Source organism: Strix aluco, chromosome 21 (genome assembly GCF_031877795.1).
Source record: "Strix aluco isolate bStrAlu1 chromosome 21, bStrAlu1.hap1, whole genome shotgun sequence".
In the NCBI taxonomy this organism is placed as follows: domain Eukaryota; kingdom Metazoa; phylum Chordata; class Aves; order Strigiformes; family Strigidae; genus Strix; species Strix aluco.
In genome coordinates, this window is record NC_133951.1 from 3,153,385 (window position 1) to 3,163,652 (window position 10,268).

Here is a 10,268-nt window from a genome sequence, read left to right on the forward strand (position 1 = left end):
CAGAGACACCCACGGCTTGCACGATACAACCCCAGCCCCTGGTGTTTTAATACATTAGCCAGGCCTGCTCGCCCTTTACAAGGAAATAGTCTGCGAGGAGGTCAGGCCAGGTTGCTAACGCAGGGCTTTGCATTGCCAGGCGTCTCGTGCGTCCTGTGCATCTCTGGGCAGAGAGGTGAAACAGCCTCTTGGGAGGGCAGAGGGGCTGCTGTGGGAAGCTTTCACAGAATCACAGAATCGTCTAGGTTGGAAAGGACCTTGAAGATCATCCGGTCCAACCATCAATCCAACATTAACAGTTCCCAACTCCACCAGATCCCTCAGCGCTGGGTCAACCCGACTCTTCAACCCCTCCAGGGATGGGGACTCCACCACCTCCCTGGGCAGCCCATTCCAATGCCCAACAACCCCTTCTGCAAAGAAATCCTTCCTAATATCTAGTCTAAACCTTCCCTGGTGCAACTTGAGGCCATTCCCTCTTGTCCTGGCGCTGGTTCCTTGGCTCAAGAGACTCATCCCCCCTCTCTGCACCCTCCTTTCAGGTAGTTGTAGAGGGCCATGAGGTCTCCCCTCAGCCTCCTCCTCTCCAGACTAAACCCCCCCAGTTCCCTCAGCCGCTCCCCATCAGACCTGTGCTCCAGACCCTGCACCAGCTCCGTTGCCCTTCTCTGGACACGCTCGAGTCATTCAATGGCCTTTTTGTCCTTTTCAGCCGGACAGAAGCCCAGTACGTGATCACGGGAGGAAAGAAATACCAAGGACACCCTAGCAGAGCTTTTTAATTGAAGGGAAAGGGTAATTCTGCGGTGTTGTTTCATGTGAGCTCCGTGGGCGAAAGCCAGGCGCAGGGGCACGGAGGGCTGCGTCTCACCTCCACGTCCTCCCTGGGTGCCCTTTGAAGGCTACAAGCTGTTCCTAGGTCTGCTGCATGACTGACACTGTGTGAGCTTGCTGCCATCGCCGGCTCCTGCCTGCGTCCTGCTGCCATCACTGGAAGCAACGAGGCAACGATACCTCCTGCTCTGAACAGCTCGGAAAGGGGGATATATGAAAGGTAAAACCACAAGTGGAAAGTATATTTGGATGTGGGAGATGTTCTCATCCTGCAGCCAGAATGATATCTCTATGGTCTACAGCCCTCCTGCGAGGGTTGCCTTGTCTGACCGAGCTACACGTACACGTTCACATTTTGTGTTTTAAAATGTCACGTCTCCCGTTGTCCTGACCCCAGGTAGTCAGGGCACGTTGGTTAAGGCTCATATGTATTCACTGCTCGCGGTCTTACATCATCAGCCCTTTGCAGCGAATATAGATCTCCAATTTAATACAAAAATGACAAGGCAGGTGCACAGCTGGGGGGTTCTCGTTGGCTGCCGGTGTATAAACACCAGGTGGGACTTTGCTGACACTGATCAGCAGTTTCAGCCATGGACAAAAAGTGTCTCGCGCTGTGCTGGACGGTGATCAGTGTGTGATCCCAGGGGAGTCACGGTAACCCGCAGAGGCTACAAAATTCTGCACTGAAGGGTGGTGCTGGGCTTGGGACCACCGGGAAGCGGGGCCTGAGAGTGTTTCTGGTGAGCTTTGTACCTCGGTGTTGGGTTTTGCCTAATTTCTATAAAATCTGCCTGTGCTGTGGTACCACTGGTTTGCTGTTGAGCCCCAAGCTGCAAACAGGCCAGGGAGGTGTGAGAAACACCGGAGTGGCTCACCTCCCCTCCAGCATCCTAAACTGGGACAGACTGGGTGGAGCAGGCTGGGTCTAAACTGCAGGAGGGGACCTCAAATGTCCCCGAAGGCAGCGCCCGCAGTCCCGTTCCTGGCGCCGCATTGCCCCTCTCTCCACACCGCCACCACGGCTGACCGTGGAGGGGAGGATGGCGAGTGGAGGTGCTCTGCACTGCCAGCAGACACCGCAGCAGTGGTCTGGGAGGGGCTGTCCCCCACGGCACCTAGGCGTTCTGAAAGCCCCACACTTCCAAGAGCTGCACCTTGAAGTTCTCCTGGCAGAGCGGAGGATTGTCGAAGGTCTCGCAGTGCTCCGTGCGCCCCCAGAGCAGGTTGGCGTCGAGGGACAGAGCTTGGCCTCCCCCTCCACCTGCAAAAGCAAGCGAGACGGTTGGGATCTGCTCGCCCCACCTCGCTGCTCAGGCAGGCCCAGCCACGGAGGTCTCTCAGGATTGTGCTCATCTCTCTGCTTTCCTTCCTTTGGCCACAGCGCAGAGCTGGGCTGGGGCTGCCCTGAGCTGCCTTCCCTGCTAATCGGGATGTCAGCGCGGAGGCAGAGCCCCTGGAGAGCTCTCTGCAGGGCAGCTGGCACACGGCAGCCAGCGCGAGAGGTTGCCCTGGCAGCACAAACTGAATTATTAAACTGCTTAGAGAGCTGGAGAACAAGGAAAAGCTCCTTGCATACCCGCAGCCAGGCTTGCCCTCAACCTGCTCCCGAGTGCTGAAAGGCAGGCAGAGGCTGTGCTGCAGGCGTTCCTGAACCCTCCCCGGCAGTGGTGGGGCACAAAGATTCAACCCTGTGCCCAAGCCTGACCGGGCAGACGGCAGCGTGGGCAGGCAGCTGGCATGTCTGCTCCGAGGGACCGTGCCCGGCCCTTCCTCGGGCTGATCCCACCTGCTGCTCCTCCGCATCCCTCACAGAGCAGAGGGAAGGACTGGGAAAGGACACGCCAGCCCCAAGGGTGCAAACCTCGCCAGGAGGTTTTGGTCTGTGGTGCTCCCCCTCGGCTGGAAGAGCCCCTCCGGGGCGCTCAGAAGAAGCATCCTTGCCTTTGTGCAGTTTTGCACTCTCCTGCTTATTTGAGGAAGAGGGGGCTGACTTCATCTCCCAGACTTTAAATTTATATCGTAAACCAGGAGGTCTTTGCCTCTACAGAATTATAATCTGGAGTAGAGCCCTTTCCAGCCGAAGCAGGGACGTGCTGGTGGGTGGGTGCCCACCATTCAGTAATTACCGATAACGATCCCTTCCCGTGACCCAGACATGAACATGGAGGCTGTTTTGGAAGGCAGAAGGAAATGCCTGATGGCCAGAAACGGGGAGAGACGGCCTTTCTTCTGCGGTGTGGGCACGGTGAGACGGTTCGAGCTGGTGCTGCGGCCCTCCGGGGAGGAGCTGAGGACGGATGCGGGAGAGGGGGAAGGCGACCGCTGCCGTGAGCGTGGCACGGCTTTGGCCAGTTCTGGCTTCTTGATGAACACCCACTCATACCTCTCTGTCTCGGGGCACACCTGGAAAGCAGGAGACACGTGGTGAGCTCTGTCCTTTGGGACATCTCTCCATCACTGGGGGAAGACGGTCCTGCCTGGCCAGGCAGGTTGGGGGCCAAATGCTGTGTGCTAGGTCTGCACTTGGGGCAGGGAAGGGACAAGGTGTCTTGGCAGTGCCAGGGCTGTTCTGGAGGAGTCTGTGACTGAGAAGTTGGTTTTGTCTTTGCCAGGCGCTGCTGGAGACAGGCAGACGTGCTCGGCCCGCATTGCCGGGTGGGTGCTGGATGGATGCTGGTGGGATACTGGATGGATGCTGGACTTTGCCCCCAGAATCTCTTGGACCAACTGGGCCTGCTCCCTCTGCAGGGACGCTGGGGCTGGTTTGGGAACGCTCCATCCAGGAGCTGCCCTGAGCACACAGGGCAGAAACCCGCCCCGCCACACGTGCTGCCCCGCTGTCATCCTGGGAGGATGCTCCAAGACCCACCTGTGGTTACTGCACATTGCCTTGGGGGCTCGGGGCAAGCCGGCTCACCCAAGGCAGGAGTTTTTTCTCTGTTTGCTCTGATCCAGCACAGCAATTTCTGTGTTGCTGCCTCCAGCCAGAGCCAAAGGGCAGCAGTGGGATTGTGGTAAGGAAGCAGCTCAGTGCCACCATGCCCTGAGTTGTCAGAGGGGCAAAGGAAAAAGTAATTAGCAAACTCATAAGCGTAAACCCAGAAATAAAATGTGACTTACGGTGAACACAAAGCACTCCCCTGTCCCGAAAAAGCCCGACGTTGCGCCGCTCTTTTTCCTTTCACTCCAGTCAGAGGAGAGAAACGCCCCACACACCTTTGGGAGAGAGCACAGGGAGCCATCAGCAGGGCAGACGCCTGGGGCCAGAGCAGGGCCCAGAACCACCGGCCACCGCATGTGCGTGCAGGAGGGCAAAGGCTCTGTGAGGTCCCCTGGGGGAATCGGAGCCAGATTCTGCTACACCCGCTAAATCCTGCACTGACAAGTCCCTGGTGCTATGGATGTGAGTCCGCTCAGCTTCAGTGCCTAAGGGGGGGCTCTGGGACATTTTGGGGGGTTGCTCTTTTGCAGCAGAGGTGATTGCAGTGAGCTACGTGCTGGTTGATTGAGCAGAGCCGGTTCGGCTGTGCTGGTGTGTTCCCTGGCCCGGGCTCCGAAGTAGGAGCTGTGCCTCCCACCCCCCAGCCCAGTCCGGCTCCTGGCAAAGGAAAGGAATAACTGTGTGGCTCAAAGTGTGTGAACAGTATTGCAACACGCTGTGGACGGGGGTCTAGGAGTCCCTTGTCCTCAGCTGGCCCCCAGATGGTGGCAAGGTGGTTGCCTGTTTTATGAGTCTTTAGAGAAAATGTGTTTTAAAATGGCAAAGACTCAGGTAACACTATTTTTTTTACCTACAAGGCTTTTAACCAGTCCCAGGGGTCCACACAGTCAGGCTGACCCTGGTGTGGATGTCCTTGGCTTGACTGTGGCTGCAGGGGACCTACTGAGAGGTGGGAACTCGTGCCCGTCCTTGGTACTAGCTAAGGAATAGAATGAGCTAAAATGTGTAGGAAACAAGGTTTTATAAGTCACCTTCTCTTGTCTGCGCAAGGCCCTAGGGGGTGGCAGGGTGTTTATCTCTGCATCACGCTGAAGTGTCAGGCTCGGGAAACCAGGACTGGTAGGTCAATAAATCTTTGGGATGCCTGAACAATTTACAGAACTTGCCTCTGCTGTTTGATGAAGAATGAGGGATAAAATATGGGTTTATGAGCCATGCTCAGAGTCCCTGGGAAGAGGCCTGGCTCGGGGTTTTTTGCAGTTATTTCACGACTTTCAAGTATCGTAGAATCTGTCCTTATTTCTCCTCCATTTCCCTTGTGTGGCTGCTCTTGCAATTAGAGAGAGATACTTGTATTTAGTGCATTGAAAGCAAGTCCTGGCTCAGGCAAAGCATCTGCTGGCTTCAGGAAAGTCTGCTTAGCAAGGACTTCATGATTTAGTCTGTATTTGCAATGAAAGAGTATCGCTCGTGGCCTCCCTCCATCTCACTGACTCCTCCCCTCTTCCCCCCCAGCAGCACGCTTTAGACCAGCCTGTGACTAAGGTGGCTCTTCGTGCCAGGGGGTGCAGTTTGTCCTCTCCTGGGAGCTGGGACAGACCCTGGAGCAGGGCAGGAGAGAGACCACTCATCCCCGTGGCTGCTCCAAGAAGTACCGGTGGGGTCAATCACCCTGTCCCCTTCCCGACGTGGGCACCAGTGCAGCCCACTTCTCTGCCTGGGAAATACTTACCTCCCCCTCTGTTGTTTTGATGAGCAGCACCGTCGGTTCGTAGCCTTCACAACATGCGTAAAACCTGCAGAGATGAAGAAGGAGGCTGAGTCGGTGGGGGTTTTGAGACCCAGGAGCAGAATGCCACGCAGCGAGCCCGGGCGTGCGGAGAGCACGAGGCTGTAAAGGACGGTGGTGGCTCTTCTCAGCCTATCGCTGTGCTGGCAGCTGGCCCGAGGGAGCTCGAGGAAGGACAGCAGCAGAAACTCATAATCATGTAGCTCGACCAGCTTCAGTGTTTGTGCAGGAACAGAGGGAGTTGGCTTATGTGACTTCTCGAGTCATCATTTTTGCTTGGTGAAGCAGGTAATAGCTCAGATTAATCCAAGCACTAAATCCTCCCACCCTACCCTTAGGCACCAGGCTGGGGGGGATGCTTCCTGGGGGGACTTTACCAAACGAGTTTGCTTTTAATCCGAATGTGTTTCGTAATCTGGGCTCTGCACCACATTGCTGCCTTGGAAAGGTGCAGGGTTGTGCTTCCCATAAAAGTTTGTGGGTTTTCTGCAGTCCGTAGAGAGTTTATTGGTTTAGCCAATTCATTTGGCTGAAACTTACCTTAACACACATGATCACTCTTCTCACGTGCCCTGTCTGGCATTCGGTCGGGTGGATTCTCCTATCTGCTAAATCCAGTTCCCATACTTGAATGGTCCCACTAAAAGAATGAATATAGTGGGATCAGCTCCATATATGCAGAAACATCCAAGTTTTTTCACTACTAGAAGAATTAAAAAGCCTTTACAAGGCTACGTTATTCTGAAATTTTAATAAGAAGGAAAAGAACAGTATCAGAGAGGCCAGAAGCAAGTCTCAGTTACTGTAAGAGACAGTGGAAAAGACATTTTCAGGTAAATCAAAAATCTTAAAGGTTCATCAAAAACATATACAAGGATTATGGAGGAGTATGTAACAACCTTGACATTTCATTTCCACATACTGTGGAAATCTTAGTTGCTACAGTGGGAAATGAACAGTAGAGGACACTTTCAACTGTTTTCTATCAGAATTTAATTGACAACATAGGAGCCAATATAAAATCTTTACACACAGCTGCCCTTACATTTAACAAAGTGCTAAAATTGCAAAGACCGGCACTCATAAGTGCAACTGCAGCAAAGAGCATCCAAAGCCTTCCCTGATTTAAAGAGAGGTGCAGGTCCTGAACACATTTACACGTCAGGCTAAATATACGGGGGCTGTCTCAAATCCATGCAAAATGTGACTTTTTGTACCCACTTTTGTTACAAGACAGTGACCAATTGTACATCACTTCTGGTGAGGATAGGAGATGATCCAACAACCTGCAAGATATCATTGTTTCTACATTAATTAACCATTGTTCAGAGCCACTCATTGACTGCTTTTCTTGTGTAAACACTGGCAACTAAATATTTTAAACACTGCATGGGGAATGCTGAGTACAAAATCCTGCTATCAGGAACAGAAGTGACGCACGTGGATCCTTGTGTGCTGCTTTGAAAGCATATTGTTATATGTAGAACAAGCAGAAATGCCTTAAAGGGACAAGCTGATGGATATTCGTGGGTCCATTCAGAGCAAAAAGAAAAAACACAAGCACACGGTTGCTTAAGTTTCCTTGTATTTGAGTAAAGACTCTTTGTAAAAGGAAATAGGTCTTTCATCTAAATAAAGCCTTACTTTCCAGCGGTAATAAACATCCCATCTCTGCGGCTGGAGCACACCACGATGGTCGCATTCCCCGTGCTGCCTCCCGAGGCAGGGCTCCTGCAGACAGCCTCTCTCTTATCAACGTGCCACACAACCACGCTGCAGGAGAAGGAGGGGCTTTAAACAGTGTCACTTTTTGATATTACTCAAAAACAAAAGCAAGATGAAACTTATTTTCCTGCAGTCTGTTCCCACCAGGATACACATAAAAGTCACTTTGTAGAGATTTCACCCAAGAAAAGCTTATCACAAATGTGTGGAATTGCAGTTTACATCCCCTGCTCCTAAAGCAAGGGGGTGTGTATTTCTTAGATCCCTTCTGCTGAGCAAGACTCAAATCACGTCTTAGGCCATGCATAAAATCTGATTTAAAATAACCTTTTATTTCACTCTTACTTGTCTGTGTGTCAAAGCAAGCCCTCGGTGAAATTTATACTTTGTCAGGGCAGTGCATTAAGCCACACAACTGTGCAGGCTTCGTGGGGTTTCTGGGTGATGACACCAGCTTAAGAATTAGCTGCTGCCTTCATCCTTCCCCATGCCCTGTGCCCTGCCCACGGTCCCCACCCGGCTTCCATCGGACAGAGCGGGATGGCTGAGGAGAGACGTCCAGCAGGAGCAAGGGTCAGACTGCCAGAAGAGGGAGGAGCGAGTAGTCCCTAAGCCCATTCTTCAAAGCCCTACACCTTGTTGGAAATCGTGTGGCCAGAAGCAGAAATCGTTACCTGCCATCATCCTGGCCTCCCAGTGACAGGAGATAAAGGCTGTTTGCAGAGAACGCTAGTCCTTCAATTTTACCCTCGTGAAGTGACAGCCGAGCAAGTAACTCCCTCCTCTGGAAATCCCACAGAATGATGTCTGCCTGAGGTGCAAAGCAGAGGGGTCAAAGCCAGAGCATTAGGTATAACACACAGGATTAGGTATAAAAACTTTCTCTGGCAGGAAAGCTGTTAGAAGGAGCCCAGCCTGAGGTTAGCTTCTATCCAGCCCAGCGCTCCACTGACACAAAACAGCTTCAAATCAGGTGCTGTAAGAAGCATTATTCCAGCTTACTGCTTGAATAGCTTTACTTCATTTCAGAATCAAAATTTACCCTGAAACCACTAATACTTGATTCCTTCCAGATGTCTCAGGGTCTTTTCAAATAGGCAAAAATTAAACCATAAAGAACTTCAGAGGTCTAAAAATGCAGGGAAGTACCTGTCAAGGGCTTTTGAAAGTGCTAGGCAGCTCTGGAACTCAGGTACCGCTTTAAATGCACCATCTATTAATTAATGTATAATGAGAGTTAGGCTGCCACATGCACACACTTCGGATGAAAAGGACCATAATTAAGAGACTGCTCAATCTAGTTATCCCAGTCTTAGGGAGAAGGCATAATACTTTACAAAAACATAAAGGCACATCCAGCAATGGACTAGCCACAGTTTCCCATTTTCTGCAACATCCTCCCTCTTTTGTTGTTTCCCAACACAAGAAAAAATAAACAAAAGGTGTTCCCACCACTGGCAAGCCAACTCCAATTTCTTTGGTCAATATTATGCAGTTAAAAATAGAGCATTATCCACCTTGAAGCCCATGGAAGTGACTTGTCCAGAAGCAACGTACAGCCCATTCCTGGACACGACGATGCAGGAGACATTATTGGTGTGACCATGCAAGAACGTCTGCTTCTTACTGTGTAGCTCTTGAATAACCACAGTACATCCCAGGGGATAGAGAATGTGCTCCTTATCGGGGTGGCAGGTCAGGCCACAGGGTACATGCCCTGCAAGAGAAAGGAGTGAAAGATCTGCTGGTTTTAAGGCTTCTGGGGGCTGCAGGCAAACTCTCTTCCTCTGCCTGAAGCACGCAGTCCCCAGAGCAGGCTGACCTCTCCCCAACACCTCCTTGCCGATGGCCTCGCTTATCGCACTCCCTAAGGGGAAGTCGTTTGTTCCCCAAGGTTTATCTCACAAGGAGAGCAAAACTAAGAGCTTTCCAGTTCCCCCCAAAACCGTTCAACAGAACAACCCTGTGCAAAACTCCAGCGTCACCTTTACACATTTTGGACCGCGCTGTGCTTCCTACAGCTACCGGATTTCACTGGCCCAGAGGTCTGAGCCCTTCAGCACAGAGGGTTCTCCAGCAGCACCTGCTGATTTATGGGGGCCACATCACCAGTCCACGTTGCCATGCCCTGCCTCAAAATAGCTGCAAAGCCACAAATTTCCCAAGAAGGCAGTTGGCTGGAGAAACCCTGGTGCCTAGCCCCCATCCCTGGGTCACAGGAGTGTTTACGACAGCATTTTATGCAACGATTTGGGTTTATTTTGAAATTAAACTCTTCTCATTCTAGTAAGCTGGGTAATTACAAAAAAAAAATTAAAAATCCTACTATTCCATCAAACTTTTCCTGCTCTTAACTTTGCATCTGTCTCTCAAGATGTCGGGCAAGGGGAGAACGAGGAGGCGGCGAGGGGGGCAGAAGGGACCCTGCGCACCCCCAGCTCCTGGCCCACCCCACAGTACCACGGCCCCAGCCGAGACCCATAGCTGCCCCACAGCTGCCCCCATGGTGCCCTGCCCTCCCCTCAGCCTGTCTGCTGGCACCCCGTGACCCACAGCTGACCCACAGCGCCCTCAGACCCCACTCCCACATCTCCACGATGCCCCAGACACCCCATCTGCCCCTGTGGTGCCTCAGCCCCCCTTGGTTGCCCCTGTGGTGCCCCAGACCCCCTCAGTTGCCCTCTATGGTGCCCCAGACCCCTTCAGTTGCCCTTTCTCTGGTGCGCTAGACCCCCCAGCTGTCCCTGTGGTGCCCCAGCCCCCCTCAGTTGCCCCCCTGGTGCCCCAGCCCCCCTCAGTTGCCCCCCCCCCGGTGCCCCTGACCCCCTCAATTGCCCTCAGTGGTGCCCCAGCCCCCCCTCAGTTGCCCCCCGGTGCCCCTGCCCCCCGCACTACCGTTGAAACCGATGGCCGCCCGCAGCTCGAGCTGCCCCACTTCTGCTACCGCCGCCGCCGCCATCTCCCCGCTCTGGGCAC

At 53.0% G+C, this 10,268-nt stretch overlaps 1 protein-coding gene across 2 annotated transcripts; it reads right to left on the bottom strand.

Annotated features, from left to right (window-relative positions):
- Positions 1-763: 763 nt before the first annotated feature.
- Positions 764-10,268, bottom strand: LOC141932862 (TBC1 domain family member 24-like). 2 transcript variants are annotated; one of them, XM_074847068.1, is made up of 8 exons: positions 10,188-10,268; positions 8,810-9,009; positions 7,967-8,103; positions 7,212-7,340; positions 5,511-5,574; positions 3,958-4,053; positions 2,964-3,240; positions 1,809-2,098 (listed from the first exon to the last, which is right to left on the bottom strand). In XM_074847068.1, the coding sequence occupies exons 1-8, from the start codon at positions 10,249-10,251 to the stop codon at positions 1,953-1,955; spliced, it is 1,113 nt and encodes a 370-aa protein (XP_074703169.1). In that variant the 5' UTR covers positions 10,252-10,268; the 3' UTR covers positions 1,809-1,952. The 2 variants fall into 2 exon arrangements, with proteins under 2 accessions (XP_074703168.1, XP_074703169.1); XM_074847067.1 differs by lacking the exons at positions 8,810-9,009; positions 10,188-10,268 and adding an exon at positions 7,040-7,080 and having other exon boundaries at positions 764-2,098; positions 5,511-5,785; positions 7,967-8,085.

What these genes read in the sequence shown, in the direction of transcription:
- LOC141932862 (XM_074847067.1), bottom strand. An exon ending in ATGTTTATTACCGCTGGAAA is followed by an intron (nt 7,081 to 7,211) that starts GTAAGGCTTTAT and finishes AATATCCATCAG; the next exon opens with CTTGTCCCTTTAAGGCATTT. An exon ending in TCAAAACAACAGAGGGGGAG is followed by an intron (nt 4,054 to 5,510) that starts GTAAGTATTTCC and finishes TCTCTCCCAAAG; the next exon opens with GTGTGTGGGGCGTTTCTCTC.